The 24,930-nt window shown below is 39.7% G+C and overlaps 3 protein-coding genes and 1 non-coding gene across 5 annotated transcripts; 3 read left to right on the top strand and 1 right to left on the bottom strand.

Annotated features, from left to right (window-relative positions):
* Positions 1 to 1,553: 1,553 nt before the first annotated feature.
* Positions 1,554 to 7,410, top strand: LOC123871561 (macrophage mannose receptor 1-like). The gene is made up of 7 exons (XM_045915433.1): positions 1,554 to 1,642; positions 1,837 to 1,947; positions 2,789 to 2,929; positions 3,498 to 3,692; positions 5,603 to 5,744; positions 6,211 to 6,323; positions 6,999 to 7,410. Exons 1-7 carry the CDS (start codon positions 1,576 to 1,578, stop codon positions 7,166 to 7,168), a joined length of 939 nt encoding a protein of 312 aa, XP_045771389.1. The 5' UTR covers positions 1,554 to 1,575; the 3' UTR covers positions 7,169 to 7,410.
* Positions 4,241 to 4,322, bottom strand: Trnas-gcu. Its single transcript has one exon. It is a non-coding gene; the product is annotated as a tRNA-Ser (tRNA).
* Positions 7,411 to 11,036: 3,626 nt separating the features above from the next.
* Positions 11,037 to 14,539, top strand: LOC123871563. 2 transcript variants are annotated; one of them, XM_045915436.1, is made up of 5 exons: positions 11,037 to 11,469; positions 12,191 to 12,329; positions 12,729 to 12,827; positions 13,185 to 13,344; positions 14,327 to 14,539. In XM_045915436.1, the coding sequence occupies exons 1-5, from the start codon at positions 11,182 to 11,184 to the stop codon at positions 14,448 to 14,450; spliced, it is 810 nt and encodes a 269-aa protein (XP_045771392.1). In that variant the 5' UTR covers positions 11,037 to 11,181; the 3' UTR covers positions 14,451 to 14,539. The 2 variants fall into 2 exon arrangements, with proteins under 2 accessions (XP_045771392.1, XP_045771393.1); XM_045915437.1 differs by lacking the exon at positions 13,185 to 13,344.
* Positions 14,540 to 14,757: 218 nt separating this feature from the next.
* Positions 14,758 to 18,332, top strand: LOC123871565. The gene is made up of 4 exons (XM_045915439.1): positions 14,758 to 15,085; positions 15,565 to 15,682; positions 17,424 to 17,592; positions 18,085 to 18,332. Exons 1-4 carry the CDS (start codon positions 15,030 to 15,032, stop codon positions 18,264 to 18,266), a joined length of 525 nt encoding a protein of 174 aa, XP_045771395.1. The 5' UTR covers positions 14,758 to 15,029; the 3' UTR covers positions 18,267 to 18,332.
* Positions 18,333 to 24,930: the final 6,598 nt, after the last annotated feature.

Here is a 24,930-nt window from a genome sequence, read left to right as displayed (position 1 = left end):
GAAAAGCCTGGATCACCGCACAGATGTAAGCTTTCTTTACATGTTCTATCGCCTTTATAATGGTGAGTGCTCTTAAGAGCTGTTTGACCTCATTCCACCCTCCTTTTTCTACAACCGCACCGCACGACACCGTAAGCAATTTCACCCTCACCACCTGGGTGCTTGTGTACTTCGACCGCCCGTTGTGCCAGATCCTTTTTTCCACGCGCATACAAACTATGGAACCAACTCCTTCGGCGGTGTTCCCACTAGCTCATAATCGGTAATCACTTAACATCAAGTGCCACCTGTTCGATTGCTCGCTATTTTTATAAAAATAGTAAATTGAAATGAAGATTTTTTGCGTTCCAGTATAAGGTCCGTCTGTTTACCGCGGTGCGCCAAAATACACAGCGGGCGAAACTAACTCCTGCGACGTGCCGCACAGCCTCTCCTGCGGATTGTGGTTTAATCTTCGCGAATTTCATCGAAATGAAGTGGTTCTCCTTTATAAACAAAATACAAAAATTCAAATCATTTGTTCAAAACAAGTAATATAACTTTTAAATAATCAGTAATAATTTTTAAGTAATATTGTAACTTTTTAATAGTCAGTTGTTGGATTTGTAAGATAATGTGGTGATAATATTAATAACGTAAACTTAAAACTAAAGCTACGAGGGTTCCAAACGCGCTCAGGTCTGAGAAGAGCCTACAGCAAACTCAGCCGGGTATTCTTTTTATTATCACCACTTCACAAAACCACTATTAGAACTATCGAACTCATTCCCAAGCTTTCTTATGGTAAAGTTTGTAAGTTTGTTTGTAGGAAGTAATCTCTGGAACTCATTTTGAAAATTCTTTCACCAGTAGAAAGCCAAATTATTCCTGAGTGACATAGCCTATATTTTATTTATTTTTAGAAATTCCACCCCTGTGTTCCAACCCCTTCACCAATTTTCAAAACTTCCACTCGAGCCACGCCGCGGCGGGCCACTAGTAAATAAATAAGTTTCAGACTTCAGACACTTCAGAGTTATTATTATTTGAAAGCATGAATACATTATTACACCCCTCTTTTTGGGTCGGGAGGACCCAAAAAGAGGGGTGTTATAAGTTTGACGTGTGTATGTGTGTATCTGTCTATCTGTCTGTGGCATCGTAGCGCCTAAACGAGTGAATCGATTTTAATTTAGTTTTTTTTTGTTTGAAAGGTGGCTTGATCGAGAGTGTTCTTAGCTATAATCCAAGAAAATCGGTTCAGCCGTTTGAAAGTTATCAGCTCTTTTCTAGTTACTGCAACCTTCACTTGTCGGGGGTGTTATAAATTTTTAACTTACACTTGTTTTCATTTAATGTTTCCATTTAATATTTTGTTTGCTTAGTTAGGTATTTGCATTCATGCAAATACCTAACTAAGCTACCTGCCAGCATGGACTTGTAATTATACACTTGAAGGTGGTTTGCCTAATTATCTTTATCAATATCATACTGTACATAATATACCGTGGGTACGCTTATTATAATTCTCTACGGACTTCACAAAACAAATATATAGAACGATTAGGGCCTAATTAGTTCTGTTTAATTAAGAGAATGAAGGTTGTAACTGTTTGCGTTATAATTCCGGCTCTTTTCGTTGCGGCCACACACTCCAAAGCAGGTAAAGCTATATAACTTACTTAAAACAAGGGAAGGTATTGTTGTTATACTTAGTAGGTAAAATATTCAGGATAGGGCTCACTGTTTCACTGAGTCTTTTTATTTTATTGTATATACTAGCGCCCTATTCACTCTTGCCATGAAATTCTTGGGAGTATACAATGGAGGCCTAATTAGTGCTAATTACTTCGACAGTAAAAGAGTTTCGCTGCGACTATGAATACGTCGCGGAAGTGGATGGGTGGCTGAAGTTCCACGATATACCAGCAAGTTGGTTCGACGCCCGCCTCAGGTGCCACCTTGAAGGTAAGGAGTCTAGAAGGGAGAAGAATACCCCCCTATACCTCTATTTTTCAATCGTCCAATAACTTTCATCTGAGGAATAAATTTTATGTATTGACAGAATCCCTATACAAAAACTGTATAGGGAACTGATAAAAGTTATTCGACAATTGGAAAATCAGCCCTAAATCTTTTTTATTAATTTAATTTCCCGCTTATCATTTATCGATTTATTATAATAATAATATTCTAAACAAATACGCTAAAGCGCAGCCAATTTCAACGGAAACTATAGCCACTACGCAAGAGTTATTTAGTATACAAATCTACGTGCAAAGACATCCTCTCTTCTCCTCATCATCGCATCCTCTATTCTCTCATATTTATGGTCCTATAAGGTGGTTTTAAATATCATATAGAAGCCGGCGTGACTTTGCGGAAGTCCATGATATACAAAGAATCAAAAGCTTAATTTGCTATTAACCGCTGAAAAGGTGAATCTGTATGGTACATTTCCTGAGGATGCCCCATTACTTGGGGCTTGCTTGGTGGCTGGCTTTTCCTGCAAGCGCAAGCAGTGGGAGCGCGGGTGGTGCATGTCGCTTGCTACATGTTGTGCCATTACAACGCAAATTAAGCTCTTGATTCCTTGCCTGTAAGACGGTGTCCTGACATGACCGGAGAGAAACGAGGCGCAGGACCAACGGCTTTACGCGGTCTTAGGTACGACACTTTGACATCACTAACTTCCCAACTTCAGGCAGTTACTGAGAACTTCTTGACAGGCAGAAAACCTTATAATTTCATGACCTACCCTGGGATAAAATGTCGCAAACTTCCTTTGAACCTATTCCTGGTTTCGCAGGGACCACATTAGCTTCCCCGCTAAACGAAGACGTCCAGAGAGCCATCCTCTGTGTTGCGGGACGGCACGACTTGTTCCCCCGGGACATTCACACCGGCATCCACGCTACGTTCTCGAACGGAGACTTCTTTTCCATCGAAGGTGAGAACCAAGCATGCTTTAAATGCGGAAACTTGTCCAGGTAAAGCATGCTGAGGACTTCAACCACTAAACCAGATTAAATCATCATGATCAACCCATTGCCGGCCCACTACTGAGCACGGGTCTCTTCTCAGAGTGAGAAGGGTGTAGGCCATGGTCTGCCACGCTGGCCCAATGCGGATTGGCAGACTTCACACACCTTTGAGAATATGGAGAATTAAGTATAATAAATATAATTTAGAAATTATAAATTCCCAAATTGCCATAGCTGGGGAACCATCCCGGGATCTTCCATTTATAAATATTCAATACAGCATTGGCCGCTGCATGATGCCATGCCATGGTAGCAGATCCTGGACAAGATAAGAAAGCTACGCAAGACGACGAGTATTTTCAAGGCCCGAAATACTTTCTTCAAAAAAAATTGGTAATCTCTCATAATAGATTTTGCATATAGTCTATATAACGTGATCCCCCACTAAAAAAAAGATTTCCAAAAATTCCATCCAGACAAAGACTATGTCAGCTCATTTTCAAAAAATCCAAATCACTTATTGTTCATTTTCAGGAGTTCCTCTATCTGATATAAAGCACGAATGGGTCGCAGGAGAACCCAACAACTCGAATGACGATGAAAACTGTATATACTTGACCCACAGCGGTACCATCGGCGACGCGAACTGTGGGACCCCTAAACCTTACGTCTGCTACAGTAAGGACGATGAGGACCTCGCGATTAACGAATGTGGTACCACTGACGACGGTAAGACCTGTCGCGTACTATAGCTGACGTGGCCTTAAGGCCAATTCAGCCATAGTACCCGACAGGTCGAGATGGCAATCGTGGTATGAGATGAAGAGCTCAGCCTTTGCGCTAACCCGGTACGGAATAGCGCGAGTAACATCACGATTGCCAGCTCGACCTGTCGCGTACTATAGATTTTCCTAGAAGAGTTTATAAAGAAAATGACTGCAGGGTATTTTAATGGACAGGAGACGATCTTTAAGTACTTGCTTTTGATCAAATTCAAATTCAAAATTCAAAATGTTTTTATTCAATTAGACTTTTACAAGTTCTTTCGAATCGTCAAAAGCATCGCTTGCTCTCTCTCTCTCTCTGTTTCATATTTCTCGTGGCTTCGAGACCCCTACCATTAAGGTCTCATCTCTCATCTAAGGGGCGTTCTCCTCGCAACATTTCGAAAAAGATTTTAAAGAGAACTAATGCTAAAAATCTGATTATAGTTTAAAATAAAACTTCTAAGTAAGTATAATGATATTCACGTGTTTTATTTTATGAAAAATAAAAATCGACGAGGATGGGATTCGAACCCACGCGTGCAGAGCACATTGGATTAGCAGTCCAACGCCTTAACCACTCGGCCACCTCGTCATGTGAATGGCTGTTGAAATAGAAATGAACATAATTATACGTGTGTCTGATATTGTTTGTTTGTTGGTTTGTCCTTCAACCACACTGCAACGGATCCTCGTGATTTTGTGCATTTATATACCATTTATTTATATAAGTTGTAATTATATGAGAGGATCTGGGGAGTGGCAAAGGCTAGTTTCTATCCCGGAAAATCAAAGAGTTTCCACGGGATTTAAAAAACTTCAAATCTACGCGAATTATGTAAAGCGTAGGCAACAGCTTTTACCTACATAATAAAATTATGTGCCTATCTTTGAACAGTTATAAAAACATTTTTATGAAACTAAAACAATAGGTAATAATAATATTTAATTGAGGTTTTCAAACATAAACGTAGTTAATGATTGCAAATGCCATTATTATTTTATATTCGTACAGTTTGTTAAATCTAAAACAATAGTTAGTCTGATTGCGAGAGGGAAAATAATATGTTATTCTCAACATAATAATTAATCCATATTATCCGTTGTCTATTTATTATCATTATCCATGCGAAAGCGTGTCCATTCCAAATAATGTTAATAAATGCAAAAGTGTGTTCGTCTGTTAGTTTGTCTGTTACCTTTTCATAGATTCGAAACTTTGCTGAATCGATCTTGACAAAATTCAGTCTAGTTTTAGTTGGAATAAATAAGAAAACTAAGAATTCTTATGGGAACTCCCATGATAGGATTCATAAAAAGTATTTCAAGCGAAACAAGTTGCGGGGTAAAGCTTATACTTTATTCAAAGTCAAAAAAAACGTGTTTAACTTTAAACTTATATTGTAGCGACCGCCCACTAGGTAGGTACTTCGTTCCCGTGGGATTTTGAAAAACTCAGCCTTATTCATTGTCTTCATTACAAAGGAGACCTTTGTGCAAAATTTCAGTTATCTAGATTCAAGGGGCATTTCTTTTTATATATTTTATTGTATTTTTAGGATTTAAGTCTTTAAAAATCCCGTGGGAACTGTTTGATTTTCCGAAATATTGAAGTAGCCTATGTCACTCTCCAGGTTCATTGCTCCGTTATGCTGTGAATAAAGGAACCAACTATCAAAACCATTTTTGCACTTCTTCTTTCTGGAATGGTTTCCGCATTTTTTACGTTTCCGTCTGTTGTGCGTGCCTTTTACACTTAATATGGGTAGTGATAGTCCTTAAGCCTATAGAGACTTTTCAACCACTAGTTCGAAAAGTACATCCTACTAACAAGAACCGGAAAGTGACTCAGCAGTTACTCGTACTATTCTCCAGGATACAAGATGGACAGAGCCTCTGGCAGCTGCTACAAGTTCCACGGCACGCCGCGCGTCTACTCCCGCGCACACATGGCCTGCGCCGCCGAGGGAGGGTACCTCGCCATCATCAACGGCGACAGTGAAGCCGACTACATCAGGTAAAGCCGTCACACAAACTACCTGACATACGAACACGGATGAACTTCTGCATCAGTCGATTTCTAAACAATTTATTTTTTAAAGTGATTTTTGAGAAGTAACTTATTACCTTTTTGGGAAACCCTCCTATAGGCGTCTGGTTACTAGAGGCTCTAACGGATTAAAACAAGTTCCCAGAGTTTTAGGCTAGTATGGAACCACGTCGCATTTCCTCAGATTGGCAATCCTTTAGAATTCTCTCTCTTCCTTTTTTCTTTCTTCTTTCTTCTTACCATTATGAACTGTATATCATCATCAAGATGACTATACTATAATGTAACATTTAAAAGTATTGTGGTAGAATATCTAATAGGTGTTGAAAATCTAGTAGCATCCTAACCTGACCTAAGCCAATGTAGCATCAAATATCCTGAACTGAGTGAACCAACGCAGTTAACAAACAAAGTTTTCGTTATTATGTTCCAGAAAACTGTTCGTGCAGAACCCTGCGTCATCTATGGTGGGGCCATTCTACAAGGAAGTGGCGTATTTGGGCTTCAACGATTGGAACGAACATGGAGAATGGCTCACGATTCACGGTAATTTTCTGACAGAAGTACCAAACATAACCGTGTTCTTCAGAAATGCCCCGAAATCTGTTAAATGGCGGAAGAACGTTTGGGAAAAATCATTTAAGATTTTGTACAAACACTAACCAAATTATGCGTAAGATTATACAGAATTTTGTGAATCAAATGAGATCCAAATCAAAAATGAACCAACTTGATTGGCTCGTACTTTCTTAGAAAGTTACGTAAGCAATACTAGGTACTCTTGTACAAAAGTTTAGTTCACCGCGGTAACCAAGAGAAGATTAACAGATATCCCACATTGAGATGATTATGGAGGACTTTCAGGCGTGCAGGTTTCCTCACGATATTGTCTTTCATTCTTAAACCAAGTGATATTTTATTGCTTAAAACGCACATAGCTCCGAAAAAACTCTGGTTGCGTGCCTGAGATCGACCTCTAGACTCTAGTGTTAACAACCAGACTATCACCGGTCATCTCACAATGTACATCAATGCTCTCATGAAGCCTCTACCTGTTGAACCTATATCTTTGTGCAAGCTCTTGAGGACTGCTTTACTGTGAAAGTACATAGTGATACGAATAACTATAGTGAGTTTATTCCTAGTTCAAAGTGCTTGAGAAGTTCCTTTACTCATGTGCTATTTTGGTGTACTTGCAATAAAATCTTATATACCTTGTAGGTGAACCGCTGGAGAAGGCCGGCTACGCGAGATGGTCGGCCGGTGAACCGAACAACTTGACCGGTGAATTCTGCGGAGGGGTGCACCGCTCGGGGTACCTGTTGGACCTCAAGTGTGACTCCGTGCACGCCTTCATTTGCGAGAAGAGTCTCGACAGCTTGTTGTGCTAGGACCATGGGCGCAAATGTATGGACCCCGGTCCAATCTCCCAACAGTGTTAAAATCTATGCCATAAGAAAGCATTTGGGATATTATTCATATGCTATGCCATAAAGCATTTAGGATATTATTTCATATGAATTTGGCATTAGGTAATGCTTTCCAAGTGTTAAAACTGTACCAAAACAGCATGATTGCGTTCGATTTTGACTTGACTGCCATACCAGTATTAAATAGGTACTTCAAAAACTTTCATATGGTATCAGTTTGAACATTTTTGGGAAATTGGACCAGAATGATTCAAGGTCCTTTGTCGTTATTTTTACGCTCACCCGTAGATAGGTGCATATTATGGTGGAAGATCCCGAATCCCCCATCACCTGAAAGTATTTTTTATCAACAGATAAACAAACATGCCTCGAATGTATATATATAATTATATAAACGCAAGCGGGTTGCCTCATCAGGCATTCATAAAGCCTTAACCCAATTTCATTAATTTATAAAATATTTAAGGTTTTTAAATAAAGTAAAAGTAAGTATAAGAAAAGTTATTTTTTTTAACAGACAAGATTCAAGATTCAAATTTTTTTATTTGCAGAAACATTTTTTCCAATGAGATGAGAGAGGGCTGGCCTAGTGGTTAAGTCGTCGGCCTCCTTTTTGGGAGGTCGGGGGTTCGATCCTGGACATGTACCTAAGCACCTGTAACTTTCCGGAGTGCTTATGTGTATTTTAAGCAATTAATTAATGACTTGCTTTAACGGTAAAGAAAAACACTGTGAGGAAACCTGCATGCCTGAAGCTCTAAATGATTCATAATGTTCTTAAAGGTGTGTTTAGTCTATCAAACCAAGATGGCCAATGATGGACTATGGCCTACTCTTCATTCTGAGATGAGTGCAGTGCTCAGTAGTGAGTTGGCAATGGCTTGATGATGATGAAGGCTCGATGGAAAGAGATATTATTGGAACTTTTTGAAATTGGGCTTTTTCACGCATAGGAGTCAAACAAGAAATTTTTATCTTTATAAGGCTAAGTAGGTATAGCATTTTGGAGAGTATTCAAACATTTTCTAAGAGACAAAGCACCGACTTGCTTAAGAATATTTAACTTGATTAACAACTTAGCATGCTAAAGTAGGAGCCAGTCTCTTAATCTCCACTCTTCCACACTGCTGCCTTAGCTTACATTCAATACTTATTCAAGGTTTCTCCTAAACTTTGTCGACGTACTAGTACTCGTACTAATACAATCGGATAAAACTCGGCCATGAAACTTTCCTTCGGTCTCCTTGTTTTATAACACCCGAGCTTTTTGGTTGGCCGCAGTTTGAATAACGCCATCGTACATTTAATAGAAATATTTCTATTACAAAAAGATTTTTTTATTCATACACAAGAACAACGTACGTTTTTACAAGTTCTTTTGAATCGACTTTTGGACTTTCTTGAGGACGTAGGAGTCGCAAGCTATTACGTTTCTAGTTTGTCTACCATGTAGATCACCAAGTTTCTTGCAATTAAGAGTCCTTAAGTAATTAATTTTGTACCTAACAAAAGTGTAAGTTGTTTGTTGAAGCAAAGCTTTACTTTTCGTGAGATTTGATTGGCCGTGAAGCACACAAGGATGCCAATGTTCACTTTTCACTTTCGCTATTCCACGGTAGAGTAGGTACAGCATAAAGTAAGTAACAAGGAAACTAATACTCTAACTCCTCATAATCAGTCTTCAAAGTAGGTATGCGCGGAACTCAATAAGGCACTGAATCCCGTGTGTAGAGCGACTCAGTTGATGGCGTCTCAAATATGCAACAGGCTATCTCACAGCGCGTTGCTACGACCTACAAGTCATTCGGTATCCCACATGGTAAAATAAGTGTGGATAAGGCGGCCTCCCCGGCGCAGTGGGAAGCGCTGTGTTATTAGTGGGAGGTCCCGGGTTCTATTCCTGGCAGGAGTTTGGAATTTTAGAATTTCTGGTCTGGCGGGAGGCTTTGGCCGTGGCTAGTTACCACTCTACTGGCAAAGCCGTAGCGCCAAGCAATGTAGCGTTCTGGTATGATGCCGTGTACAAACCGAAGGGGTAAGGGTTTAATGAAAACTGTCATAACACTTCCAGGTTAGCCCGCTTCCATCTTAGACTGCATCATCGCTTACTACCAACTGAGATTTTAGTCAAGGGCTAACTTGGATCTGAATTTTTATAAAAAACGGACGGGAAATGTAACTCCACGTCGTATCCCCAGCAAGCTTTCCCCGCGGCCCAAATAGCCGCCCCACATCTACCGCCAGTCACCTCTCGCTGTACTTAACTATATCTCTGCCCTGCGCTCCGCTCTAGAGGTGGACGCTTTCACAGGTAGCATGTGAAAAATCACGTGAAAAGTCTTTTCATATTCACTTGCTACTTAGGCTGCTTTTGTACTAGATGTGCTACGAAGTTATGCAACGTAATATAGCACATCTCTGGTGGAAAATCATAGCCTTAAAATGATTTCTGTCAGAAAGTAAAGTCAAAATTAATAATTACATTTGAATCATTACACTCGCATCACTGCGTGTTACAAACAGAAAAACATATTAGTTCAATATTTTTAGTAATTAGAGCAAACAATGCTTTGCTACGTTTAACGATCAACGAATTTTCGCATTTACAAATTACAATCATAAGTTCAAAAACTCACTTTTCGTGAAAATCAACCTGCGAAATGTTAACGCTATCGACCTTGTTCCAGTGATATGATATACTGTACTAGTTTTTCTAGTTAAATTAATGTAGCAAACGATTCTAAGTGCGAAAATTCAAAAATTACTTTCCTTGAAAATCGCCTGTGTGAAAAACGTAATGAAAATAATTTAAAAGTAGCCATCATGCCCACCGCTACTCCGCACGAGGCATCCGGTACGCATACCTAATCCCGGCGTGTATTGCGAATTGAATAGCGAATTGAGTTATCCTATATCATACCTCACTAGTTGACCCGGAAGCAGGTCGCTCGGGTGAAATTACTGAAAATCCTTTCTTAATGAGGCTTTATGAGAGAAAACCTTTAAAACCTTTTTAGGGTCCCGAACCCGTAGTATGCCACCGCGCGGGATCCTATTACTAGCCTCGCTGTCCGTCCGTCCGTCTGTCTAGTCTGTCTGTCAGCGGACTGTATCTCATGAACCCTAATACGGAGAAACTATGTTTCGCAAAGTGTGTATCTCTATTGCCGCTATAGCAAAAAATAGTATAACAATTTCAACATATCCACAGTATCTAGTGTAAAGTATGATGCGATGGTACGGAGCCCTTCGTGTGCGAGGCTGACTCACACTTGACCGATATTTCATTTCAATACAACTTAGCTCTTGACTGCGATCTTCACCTAGTGGTAATTGATGATGCAGTCTAAGATGGAAGTGGGTTAACTTGGCTATTTCATTAGATCTTATGACCCCTGATAGGTGTCTACTGTGTATCCGGCATCGTACCGGAACGCTAAGTTGCTTGGCGGTACGGCTACCGGCAGGGTGGTAACCACCCACGGATCAGACTGATTTATTTGAAATTTTATTATAAACTAGATGATGCCCGCGACTTCGTCCGCGTGGATTTCAGTTTTTTGAAATCCCGTGGGAACTCTTTAATTTTCCGGGATAAAATGTAGCCTATGTGCTAATCCTGGATATTATCTATCTCCATTCCAAATTTCAGCCAAATCCGTCCAGTAGTTTTTGCGTGAAGGAGTAACAAACATACACACACACACACACACACACACATACAAACTTTCACCTTTATAATATTAGTGTGAAGTGTGATTCCAAATTGACCCTGCCGGGATTCGAACTTGGGGTCTCTCATAAGACCACAGCGCTCCCCAGTTTGCCAGGGAGGTCGTCAAAATGTTTGACAGCATTGTCATGGCAATCGCTAATCAAATCGTGGATTAATCATAGAAATACTCGTATGCCAATCAAAGTCAAAACCAAAAAGTTAAAAGAATTTAAAATTCCAAGATTCTTACGAGGAAACAATGGAAACGGCAACCACAAGCCTCGAACAATCCCCAGCATCCCCAGTCTCTGAAAACACAGAGTTATCAGGTTGCCTCGAACCACCAGCCACCAGCAACCCGCCAGACTCCGACCAAGGTTCAGACGAGTTCAATGACGGCGACTGCGGGGAGCCACTGGTGGGACAGCGGCTGGTGTTGGACTTTACACCTACTGAAGAGGATACTGATTATATTCAACAGAAGTGCTGTGCGTTTTGGGAGTTTGTTAATAAGCAAGCTGAGTTGGAAGGCTTAGGTGCTTTAAGTGTAAGGCGAACCAATGTCATATAAAAAATCCGGCCAAGTGCGAGTCAGACTCGCGCACCGAGGGTTCCGCACTCGGGTGTTTTTCCGACATTTTGCACGATAAATTAAAAAACTACCATACATAAAAATTAATAAAAATCTGTTTTAGAATGTATACGTAAAGCCCTTTCATATGATACCCCACTTGGTATAGTCATCTTATTTTGAAAATTGAAACACATTTTATTTTATTTTTTAATGATGTAACCAAAAATTCATGGTTTTCAGATTTATTCCTGTACTTGTGCTATAATACCTACCTACCTGCCAAATTTCATGATTCTAGGTCAACGACTCTATAGGTTTCTATAGGACTCTATAGGAACTCTATAGGTTTCTTGACAGACACGACGGACAGACGGGCAGACAGACAGACAGACAACAAAGTGATCCTATAAGGGTTTCGTTTTTTCCGTTTGAGGTACGGAACCCTAAAAATACTTAACTTTTCAAGTTTGTTTTATGCAATAGTGCATGTCTTGTTAGTGATGGCTATAATTAAATAGTGCATGGCTTATTTTATGCCCACCGGTTTTGGTTTTTGCCATCTTGCAATCGTACGCTCAACGATGTTTTCCTTCATAGTTAAAAAACAGCTTATGCACATAATTCAAATTTAGATGCGTGTGCCCGAAATCGAAGATTCTTAGCTCACTATAGTAAAATATTATAATTTATATAGGACTCGGAAATCTCTGAAGAGATGTCGGATTCAGGCGACTATGACTATGAGTCGACTAGTGAACAACCCCAATCCACACCGAACTTGAAAAGTATAGAAAAAACAGCTGTTTCTATGTTGGAGCTGGTGGAAGAGAACGGTGAGATCAAATATGTATACCTATTTTATCGAATACATACGTACGTAATAGATTCCAGATTCTCATTGGTGTAGTGTAGTGGCTAGCTTTTTCGGGTACAAAACGTGAGGTCCCAGGTTCGAACCAGGCTCGGGCCAAAAGAGTAACCTTCTGGATTTTCCAACATGAAATTCGCATCTCTGCTTCTAATGAGTCCAAAGTTCTTGGTTTCCATCACTGATCTGTGCAAACCTAATCTTATTTGCAAACACAATGGCCTAAAAATGTGCTAAAGCTGAGTCCAAAGTACGCAATCAACACGGTACGATTACAATAAAGTTTTAACGCCTTTCATTCAGTTTTTGCTTCTCCTGTAAAATTTTATTTCATGCATTTTGTTCTTTTTTTGTGTCTGGGTAGGTCTGATCGATCGAGCCTTTGTATCCAGACTGCCGACTTCGCACTGTAGTATGGGACTCACTGATTATGCACACGAGAAGACGAACCATGCAGCTAAGGGTTAGTAAACTACATAATATTATACCGCATTACTTTATATATGTAGGGGTCTCTTCTCTGAATGAAACGGGTGTGACCATTTCCACCACGCCGGCCAAGACTAATGGCAGCCTTCATACACCTTTAAGGACATTACGAAGAACTCTTAGGCATGTAGGTTTCTTCAAGACATTTTCTTTCACTGTTAAACCAAGTGATATTTAATTGATTTTAAAACGCATATAATTCCCGAAAGTTAGAGGTGCACGCCCGGAATCGAACGCTGGACCCTCGGATAAAAAGCCAACGTCTTAACTACTGGGCTATCACCGCTTCGTATATGCTATTATAGGGAACTTATTCCACTAGTTTTGGCAGGTGATCATAGTATGGACTCTACAAAATTGACAATATCTCGGAGTCAAAAGACTAAGTCTCAAATGATTAAACAACGCGACAGCCAGCCCGACAACGCGTCTTCTCCATCAGTGCGAGCCATGTGCCTGAAGCTCCAGGAGTGGGATGAGGAGCATCCTAAGTATTTCCTAGCATGATTCTGTTATTTCACCAACATAGATGTTAAGTCCGTCACTAGGCGGACGGACGACATCAGGCGTGTCGTAGGGAGTCGCTAGACGGCGGCGGCGGAAGACCGTGGCGTGTGGAAGTCCCTACAAGAGACCTATGCCCAGCAGTGGACATTTATCGGATGATGATGATGAGCTGTTAACCCTTTTTTTAGCTTAACATCTTATCGTCATTAAAAAAAGTGGGTAGGAGCCAAGGAGCATAAACTTTGGTCGGCTTTTTGATTCCCGGGGCGCTATGGTGCTCTATCTTTGATTGTTTTTCTTTTTGTGTTTTGGAAACACTACCCATATTATAAATGCGAAAGTGTGTTTGTCTGTCCTTCAATCACGTCGCAACGGAGCAACAGATTGACGTGAATTTTTGCATGTTAAATACCTGAAGAGTGACATAGGCTACTTTTTATCCTGGAAAATCTGAGTTCCCACGGGATTTTAAATATGATATAAAAAACTAAATCCACGCGGATGAAATCGAAAGGATATTTGTTTAATTTATTTAATCTTTCTCTCGATTACGATCCTCAGCAATCCGATTTTAACGGTAAAGATGACGACATATCCCGGAAAATCAAAGAGTTCTCCCGGGACTTTACAATACCTATCTTAATCCACGCGGACAAAGTCGCGGGCATCAGTTAGGTCAATTCAACTATCTTTTTTTCTCTCTCTCTTCTGGCTTTACAAAGATTAGCCAATGTCAAGTTTGTAGTTATTTGTAACAAGTGAGTCAAAATATACAAATATGGACCCCGTCTGTGCCGGCACTCGCCGACATACGCACAGCACCCCTTTAGAGCGCTTTCCAGTCAGTTTTAACAAAAAAAAACACTCCAAAAAGGCAGAGCACGCCCGCCAGCTAACACCAACACAGACGAAGTCCCTCAATTATTGTTATCGCTTAGTTAGTGTGTTTGTATTAATACATTACAGGTGTATGGAGGCACCTGGACCCGCGCCTGACCTGCACAGTGACGTCACTCAGCCGCCGGCTGTGAAGCCTACCAAACAGTGTGGTTGTCACACTGTGTGTCGTTTGAGGAAACAGTCACAATAATTCGTTGGAATTTAATAAAATATAATTCATTATAATTATTGTTATTAAAAAGTTACTTATCGTTATCTGTTATAAAGTAATTTAATTAGTCTTGACTTTTTATTTATTGAAGCCCAAAGCAAATACCCTACACTTTAATATATCTAAGTATATTGAATCATCGTAAAAAATCTAATTGAAAAAATGTTTCTGCAAAGAAAGAATGTTAAATCTTGAATCGGGTAGCCGTTATGTCCCGGCCAAATTAACGGCCAACGACGCGATGTTCAACGGCGATCAACGTAGGTATAACGGAATGCACAATTCCGTTTGGCGTTAGACTATTTTAACCTCAATTCAATCGGCATTAGACGTTAACCGTTCAAGTGTGGCCACTCCGTTTAACGCGTTCATTGATCTACAAAGTTTGGTGTAAAATGTGCACTTTTCATTGTCTGTAATAAAAATAAATATAAATAAATAATGCTCCTTTTCACTGTCAAAATATTGTCTCGTACGACATCGAACAATCACATTTCCGAAAACCATCAGAATAATATTATTTTGATATATTTTTGTAACTAAATTAAATCGTGGATAATGATAAGTTTACCAAAGACAAAACGAGATCCGAAGAAAACGGCAGACCTGTGCAAGTATGAGCTATAGCTATACCTACTCTTATTTTCAATTAGCTATTGAAAAATATCACTACTTTAATCCGTACTGTCCGTATTATAATTAATGCGAAAGCATGTCTGTCTGTTAGCTTTCATGACTCAATCCGTTTTGATGAACTTGTATCCTCGCGACTTAGTAGTCTCTCAATATATATGACAAAATAGTAGGTATTATTAGTGTTTCATTAGACTAGAATCGAAATCTGCGAAGCTCACTGCGAAAGTCCTGAATGAAGGGACCACGGAGCGAGTCTTCTGGCGTAGCCCATTGAAAGCCAGTCAGGTCCGTTGTTACATTTCACTCCAATTATCGCCGTATTTTATCATATAGGTACACACTAAAGTTTATTGGAATGGTCATGTTAAGCTGTTATTTTAATATCCTGTGTGAATTGATCATATTTCTTAGAAATTTCATTAAATTTCTGGTTTTATCATATCCCTGCAACTTTTAGATGCCGCCCAGTTTGTAAAAGTCGTAGACGTGAGTGGAAGGGAGAGCTGCAGAAAACGTCAGCTGAACTGCTGCTGGAGAGGAAACCTGTCCGCGACTGCTTGCGAAGATGGCCGACGGTAGGCATTAGGTATATCTAAAGATCATCGCACACCAGCAGACGACCTACAAAAAACGTACAAGGCGCTCTTGCGTCTTCTACAATTCTTGCGATGCAACTGAGAACTATTCTCCTCTCAGAATGAGAAGGGTTTGGCCATAAACCACCACACTGACCAAGTGCGAATCGGCAGACTCTACATACTTTTAGACTCTACCATTGTGGAGAACTCTCAAGAATGCAGGTTTCCTCACGATGCTTTTCTTCGCCGTTAAAGCAAGTGATATTAGTTTGACTGAAAAATTAGAGGTGCGTGGCCGGGATCGAATCCCCGACCTCCCGAACAGGAGGCGGATGTCTTAACCACTAAGCTATCACGGCTTTCGAGGGTTTCAGGGTAATACCTACCTAGATAGCATAAATTCTGCTCGCTTTTGCTACGAGTTCTGTAAAATTATGAAAATTCTCCGCACATATGCATTGCTGTAAGCTGTAAAGCAATGATGTAACAGATTAATGACTACTGCAGCGGCCGCGGCGTACTCCAAATTATCCCTCAAATACTAAATAGCCTCTAAAAGTGAAACAAGCTCTCAAGCACGTAATGCTTATGGATGTGTCTGTCTGTCCTCTCAAATTTCCTGTTGGCTCTGCGCCAGAAACTGTCTGTATTGAAAGAAAATTACTACCACTTTAAAGTCTCCCCTGGCGGCACTGGCTAGCCAATTTGGAGACGGGATTTGTAAAGGAGTGCGCTATTTTGTCCTAAACAGTCTCTGTGTTCAATGAATCGGCGCTGCTAGTGCTCGGTTATTTTCTGTACGTGGAAAATTTTCGTTTAAAGTTTACGATAAAATGAGGCTTAGGTTTATTGGACGTGATTCCCCCGACCCAAAAAGAGAGGTGTTATAAGTTTGACGTGTGTAACTGTGTATCCGTCTGTGGCATCGTAGCTCCTAAACTAATGAACGGATTTTAATTTAGTTTTTTTGTTTGAAAGGTGGCTTGATCGAGAGTGTTCATAGCTATAATTCAAGAAAATCGGTTCAGCCATTTCAAAGTTATCAGCTCTGTTCTAGTTAATGTAACCTTCAATTGTCAGGGGTATAAATATAAATTTTTAATTTACACTTGTTTTTAATATTATTCAAGCTAAATAAGACTAGGTACTAAATAAATAGTGCCTTAGTTTAACAATATTAGCCTGGACCTTTTCAAAAGGATCTAATTAATTCAATTTTATAGGTAGGTAGGTAAAATATCCCTTCAGATTCTGCTTTAATTGTGTAATTTCTGATTAGCAATGTACAGCTACTAGAACTTTTGGTTTTATATTCTGAACTGTTTTAGACTTCAAAAACTCTGTTTACAACCAGATTTGTTAAAAGTATGGTTGTCTTTTAAAAAATTTCTACATTGTTTAATGAACTTATATTTTATAAATATCATGTTGTTGTGCCGCTTATGAAATGTAAGACTCAAGCCTCTACCATCGCAGCGGTTCGGAAAGTAGATTCTACTGAAAAAACCGGCAACAAACCGGTTGCTCTTTTTTTAAGTGCACTACCTACTTACTCAAAATTGTTTTCTTTTACTTCGATTCAGGAAGATGAATTCCGCTATTTAACGATACTTACAGCAGATAATTCCGGAATTTAATTGTATTGTAAACTTAATCTGTTCTTCCAGACAGCTTTATTTTAGGGTTTTAATGAGGTTCTTCATATTCACGGGTGTTTTTAAAACCCCTTGTATTGCAGAGAGTGTACCCCAACAGCCCGTGTCCACTGCTCGCGCGCACGCGTCACGTCACCGTCGTAGAGAGAGACGTGGAGCGCCCGCCGAAAGTCGTTCGGATATGCCAAGCGCCGGTCGACGATGTTGCGGACACTCCGTATCTGAAGCTTGCACAAATGCTTATAAATTTAGGTAACCAACATACAATTATCGTTCTTTTATAGTTAACATAACGTGCGGGTACAGAATTAATCCGAAAACCTAGGAGAGGCGCTTTTAAACTCTATGATGAAGCACTCATAAAGCCCTTTTATAAGCTGCTCTTTCAGACTTTACTTATACAAAAAACATTCAAAGTATTTAAAAACCGGACAAGTGCGATATCGCACGATATCGCATCGTACTCGTACAAGAAATAACACTTTTTATTAACACACATAACACTGTAATAAATGTAGATATCTGCTCAGAAAGTGCGCGCAATTGCATGTCAGATTGTAATTGAACTTATAATCTTAATGCACTTTTGTAATTAAAAATTAATAACGTACGTGCAAGAGATCATTTTTAGATTAGATAATATTTTTTAATTTGCAAATTGTTTGCAATTAATTAATTAATTAATCTAATCTAAAAAAAAGTTCATAGTATCAAAAACGCTGAAGGAAGTCGTTTGTCTGTCAGGTGCTATGGACGCGGTGAAGTCGCGCTGCCCGTTCTGCAGATGCAGCGGTTGCTGCGCGTGCGACGCGCGCGACTACCAGCCGGCCGACGAGACGCGCGTCAAGTCGCGACGACGCGACATGCGCGACTTCGACGCGCGTATCCGCCGCGACTACCAGCCTATGCGGACTATGTACCGATAAATGTTAAGTGCGACTTCCGTTCCATTCCATCAGCCTGTAAACGTCCAATGCTGGACGTAGGCCTTTCCAAGAGCGCGCCACCAAACACGATCCTCCGCCTTCCTCATCCACCCGCTCCCCGCCACCTTCTTCAGGTCATCGGTCCGGTCCTGGGGGTCATCCCACACTGCGCTTACCGGTACGCGGTCTCCACTCCAAAACACGTCTGCCCAATCGGTCGTCGGTTCTGCGACAGACATGGCCTGCCCATTGCCTCTTCAGCGTGCTAATGCTTTGAGCTATGTCGGTCGCTTTTGTTTTACTGCGAATTTCCTCGTTCCGGATTTTATCTCTGAGAGTGATTCCCAACATAGCTCGTTGCATAGCGCGCGATAAGTGCGATTTAATCATTTAAAACATATCTATTAACACAAGCGACCAGAAGCAAAATCGACTGCATTGATCTAAATTGGCGGAAAAACTCATTTTCCGCGCCTTTATATTTCAGTATAAAGAAATCAAGTGTGACTAAGGAATTCGTATCAAATAATTAGGTTTAGTAATTACCTACAAGTACATTATTATTATTTAGTTACTCTGTACCTACTCGAAGTTCTGTTCCTGAGACAACTGCGCGGTGGGAGAGGTTGACGGAATTCAGCAGGGGACTCTCCGTCACTCGCTCCATACAAACGTAGCTTCATTCTCATTGCAATATTAAGCTACCAAAGTCTGTGAAATTTTGTAGACACATTTTAGAAACTAATAAATCTGTGTCTGTGATTTGTCAGATCTCCGTAAAAATATCTAGTTTTAAAGTTATACCAGTTTAATGAGCCGGTGTAACTTTAAACCCTGGGCGGTTCCGATATCAACGATGTTATTTTAGGACCTATAGGTATTTCTTGTAAAAAAAATATCAATAAAAAGAGCTGATAAAAGCATTTATTTTTCGATTAAATAAAGATAACAACAACGCTACTAATTGAGGTTTATGGTTTCTAAACACAACGTGTAGCTGGATTTTTTTTACTTTCTCTGTTGTGACGGCGATTCTAAAAGGACGAATTATTTTTGTTACACTTTCATTCTGCTGCAAGTAAATATAATAAACGTCATGTAAGTAAAGCACTATTAGTTATATTATTTTTTAAATTACCCATAAAAATTAACCATACCAGCGGCTGCCCGCGGCATCGCTCAGAAATGGCAATCCTCTTTATTCTCTATTCCGTCGGCGTACTCGGGTATTTTTTCCAACATTTTGCACAATAAATCAAAAACTATTATATATAAAAATAAATAAAAATCTGTTTTAGAATGTACAGGTAAAGCCCTTTTGATATGATACCCCACTTGGTATCGTTATTATATTTTGAAAATTGAAACACATTTTAATTTCTTTTTCAATTATGTAACCACTAATTCGCGGTTTTTAGATTTATTCCTGTACTTGTGCTATAAGACCTACCTACTTACCAATTTTCATGATTCTAGGTCAACGGGAAGTACCCTATAGGTTTCTTGACAGATAGATTTTTCCTTTTGAGGTACGGAATCCTAAAATTACGTCGATCCGTTGTGACGTGATTGAAGGACAATAAACAAACACACTTTCACATTTATAATAATATGGGTAGTGATTCGTAGTCGGGTAAAAAGTTCGGTCAACATTGCCTTAGCTGGAAAATACGCGCGGCTACCGGATATCCAATCACAATCTGTATCCTCCGACATCGGATATCCCATTTGTGTCACAATGTCGGATTGAGAAATATTATGATCTCTTTAAATCAAATTTTAAATTAATAACTAATTTAGTTTTACTCGGTAGTTTTTACGTTTTGGATTTTCTCTGAGCTTTATTTTAACATATTGTTATATACCTATACAGGATATTATAATACATAATATTATTATTATAATTTAAATATGGGGACATAAATACCTTTTTTCCTGCGTGTGGCGGGACGAGGTATTTATTTGAACCGATCAAGATAGTCGAGAGAGGAAAACATGATAATATTATGTCAATGAACAAGTTAGTTAAACACGTGCAGTCATTAGTGTACTACAGTTATGTTTGGAAGTATCCATTGTTTAGATTGATTTTCGACATAAAGTAATTTAACTTTGACCTCACTTTAACAGACCTCTATCATCACAGTTTAACGAACGTACAGTGCGTCCTACAATAAGTTTTCGCAACAACAAAGCAAAAATCTTGCTGAAAACTACGAAACGTAATTCACGCATCGCGTAAGACAAATTAGTTGGTTTTCCAAATATTGATAAAATAACGGGTATTGACAACGGTTGTGATGTTTTTCTCTAAACTTACTTAATTTGCTAAAAAAGACGAAAAATGATTTTTAAATCAAAGACTAATTTTAGTGCTAATAACACTATGCTCAAGACGGGCACCTAAAGTCACGACTCACGAGGTTTGACAGTTTTAAATTAAATTAAGTCCAATTATTGTAAGCTTATTTCGTGGTAACAACATACCAACATACCTACTTATTGTATACCAACATACATATTCCGGTCATAGCGTTTATAAACTAATAATTTTAACTTCGTGGTATATAACAATAAAATAAAGTTTGTGCTTTTCTTAGAAAAAATGTGAATACTCTACTATTTAGTTGCGATCAGAGTCAGTACCATTGTATGCAGCGGGCTATTTAATCTGTATGGTTACTAAACTATGGCAGTACTTTTCTGCCAATAACAGCCGGCAAAGTTCCGCCAGCACGGCGCGCCGGGCTGCAAACTAATTGAGTGTACAACCAGAGATATTCACACTTAGATAGACAGGAAAATAGACCGAAAAATTATGCCAAAAAAGCTATCGTCGCTCTTTACTGAACACGAGTCTGCGCTCAGAATGAAAAAGGTTTGTCCAAAGTCTACCACGCTGACCAAGTACGGATTGACAGTCTTCACACATCTTTAAAAACATTATGGTGCACTCTCAGGCATGCAGGTTTCCTTACGATGTCTTCTACGCCATCATAACAAATGATATGTACTTAATTGTTTAAAACGCACATAATTCGACGAAAAGGTGCGTGCCCAGGATCGAATACTGGACGAAGACCCAGATGACTAGTAAGCTAACATCCTAAGGCCACTAGGCTACCACCGCGCTAAGTATGGGTGTTAATATTTTAGCTACTTCTCACTTAAGTGTTAATTTTGAACTAGTACAGAACATTTGTGGTAAATAGTAGTGGTAAATTATTTTGACGAAAGCACTTTTTATTCAAACAAATTTTTAGAAAAATTTATTTAAATAAAAATCTATTCTATTCTATTTGATATATGAATAGGCGACAGTGTACCTACATCAGCGCATCGGCCTTTTTTTGTAAGGTCGAGTTTGATCCCGGCACGCACTTGTAACTTTTCGGAGCTATGTGCGTTTTGTGTGGTATATTTTATGGCTCATAAGTAATGGATTTTTAAATCAAAATTTTAATATTTTTTAATCCATTACTCCAAAGAAAACGTCCAAAGTCGCTCTACAGCGTTGCCCTGTTGCTAACTCTTTGAATAACAGATCGTTTCTCTGTTCTATTCGGGTCTCGTCAATTAAACCTAACGTCGTGTGAGAAACTATTTACCTCGCTCGATTATCGCGAGCTTTCATCTGACGAGGTGATGAGAGCGGGACCTTGGGGGCGGGGTTTGCCGCTAATTTAGGCAAGCTGTTGACAACGAGAGAAGAAGAGGGGGCCTAGTTGTTAATATGTTCGGTCACAGAACCCCCGACCCCGCGAAAATCCTCTAACGGAACCCTCTGTGCGCGAGTCTGACTCGCGCTTGACTGGTTTTTTTTCGAATACCAATGATCCGTGGTTGGAACTCGGCAGCACTCGGCTCGGTTTGAAAACCTCTGCTACCTTTTGCCTACTATAAAGTAGACATTATTCTCAAGAAAATCGGTTTGAAATATTGTTAGGGGTTTTGACATATTTAAGTTTACTCGGAGTCGGCAACCCTTGTTATGAATTCAAACAAGCCATCCGTTCGGGGCTGGTTTCAGTCATTCATTTGCCGTGATACATGGCCGGTTTGTGGCACTGACGCGTAGGGTTGAACCATTTGCATTTTTATCCAGAGGCACGGAAAGTTTTATAGGTAGTTCGTTTTTCAGTTTACCTATCCTTTGCACAAATAATATGAATTGATATATATTATATATCCAATTTTACTGTACTTAGTAGGTACGTATTATTTACATGACAGAAAAATGACCAAAATGTCTTGTTGCCAAAAATCCATGGATCTTATAAGTTTTAAGAGCACAGCGCTTACTCTTGTGCCAGAGCTTCAATGGTGCCGTCGAAGGTCATTTAACCTGACCTCAGTGTCACGATGTAGGTACTTCTGCTCGTTAGGACGTCAGATGACCTTCGTCCTAAACCAACACGCAGTAAACAACCCCCCTTCACTTCACATGCTCTTCATTCTACTTACTTAACTTTGTCGGTTTGTAAAGATATGTTCTGTTTATAAGTAAGTACCTAAATATGAAGTAGGTAACATTTCTCTCCTATAAATAAAGTATAAAACAAAACAAGCGTTGTTAATCTTTATATAAAATCTTTATTAGAACAAAATCGTAATCTTTGTTTTTCTGAGTTTTCGCGTGGTTTTCGTTCAACTCGGTCTACGTACTCACTCAGACAGTTTAATCTACCTAAGCTGTCTGTTTCTTTTTCGGCCCATCCATTTAGTCGATTTTGACGAAATCCATTTGGATATAAATACTCGTACCTTGCATATCGGAGATTCGCTATGTTCCCACGGTATTTTAAAAATATCTAAATCCACGCGGAAGAAGTCGCGGCCATCATCTAGTGTTTAATATAAAAGCAATTTTAAAATCTGATCCGATGTATATGATCATGATTGAAGTGGGTCCCACCCTCTCGCTACAGGCTATATCGTTGGTGACATGACTCACGAGGCGTCATGAAGGCGTAAACAATACGGATTGATGGCGCGCGCTCACGGGGCAGCGGGGCAGGGCGCAGGTAGTGATGGATGAAAGCGTCAATTTACGCCGCTAATCATGTTTATGGTCAATCCTGAGAGTGGCCGCTACATGTCAACGTACCTAGTTGTACAGCTGACTCTACAGCCATAGATTTATGGTGGGTAGGTATATGAAAGAAGAAAGAAAAAACGTTTATTTTTGAAAGCTGCGCCACACAGTACCAGGTAGCTAAGCTATATCTATAGCTTACATAACAAGTGTGGATGTCGCAGACTCCAATTTCTCTGGAATCTCTATAACTTTCAAGTGCGGTTTTCAAAATATTGCGGCAGATTAGATTTTCGGAGTAGGTACCAATCCATATACTAATATTAAGTATAAATGTAAGCGGTATGTAACAGCCCAGTGGTTAAAGCGTCGGGCTTCTATTTAGAAGATCGGAGGTAAAGTTCCGGGCGTCAACTTCTATCTTTTCGGAGTTATACCTATCTGTTTTGAACCTAAAAACCAAGATGCTGAATTTCAAAATGACCGCCATTCAAAATGAAAGAATTTAAAAAGCATAATCTTGTAAAAAGTTTAATCTTGTAAAATGGTGCAGAGCTCTTCGTGTGTGAGTGTGACTCACATTTGGTCGCCGAAATGTGGATATAAGATATACCTGTACGTACAAGTAGGTAGCTGATATGAATGTGACGAATCATTATCACCTACTATCTCCTGGACAGCTGACTGCAAGCCCGACTGAACCGTCCTTAAATTAAATAACCAAAATATTATCACAAATTGCCATCTTAATATTCGATTCACACTTTGTACTCGGGAACATTGTACTTGGGAACGTTGTACTCGGGAATCTCTCAGAGCTTATTCCCTCTTTCAGAGCACTCGGAGGTCGTGATCATGAAAGGGGTTCGTGGCAACACTTAGTTAGTCCGAAGCCTCATTTCCCGGGTCCCTTTTATGCGACCACTAGGTAGTTATGTTTTCTATGATCGTTAGGGGGCATAAATTCGTTGAAAGGCAGCCAGCTCGTTGTTCTAGTAATTGCAGTGACTTGGAGGTATTTAGTAAACATTTTCTTACAGCCATTTTCAAAAAATTATCAGCATAATAAAGTAAAATAAGTAACTGATAAATAGCTCTACCCTTTTTTCGTGAGGAAAATCCATCATGTCTTGATGTGGACCCACCTGCCACAGGGGTGTTCCCCGTGCTCACGTCGGACTCCTGTCGACTAAAAACCTCGCGAAGTTCCATTCAACCGCTGACGACGGAGCGCAAGGGCCGGCTACCACAGCTATTCCTCGTTACTCCGCCAGCGGATATCCGCAGTGGTTTATCGATCTATTTAGAGATAAAGTATGGTCACTTCCCGTGCTGTAGAAAAGTGCAGTTTCCATTTTACCTGACGTCAACGAGCAGCCTGTTATTCTTCTTATGGCATTTGGCTTATGCTTAATTTATATTTCACTAACTGATGCCCGCGACGTTATCCGCGTGGATTTAGGTTTTGGAATCCCGTGGGAACGTTTTGACTATGGGAGATATAAAATAGCCTAGGTATGAGCTCCAGGTATACCTATATCTATGCCTAAAATCACACCGATCCTTTGTTCCCTTGACTTGTGACTGAATGATAAAACAATAAACCAACAAACCAATAAACCAACAAAC

Source organism: Maniola jurtina, chromosome 14 (assembly GCF_905333055.1).
Source record: "Maniola jurtina chromosome 14, ilManJurt1.1, whole genome shotgun sequence".
NCBI lineage: Eukaryota > Metazoa > Arthropoda > Insecta > Lepidoptera > Nymphalidae > Maniola > Maniola jurtina.
The sequence above is the reverse complement of the archived record's forward strand: the minus strand, read 5'-3'. Positions and strand labels throughout refer to the sequence as shown.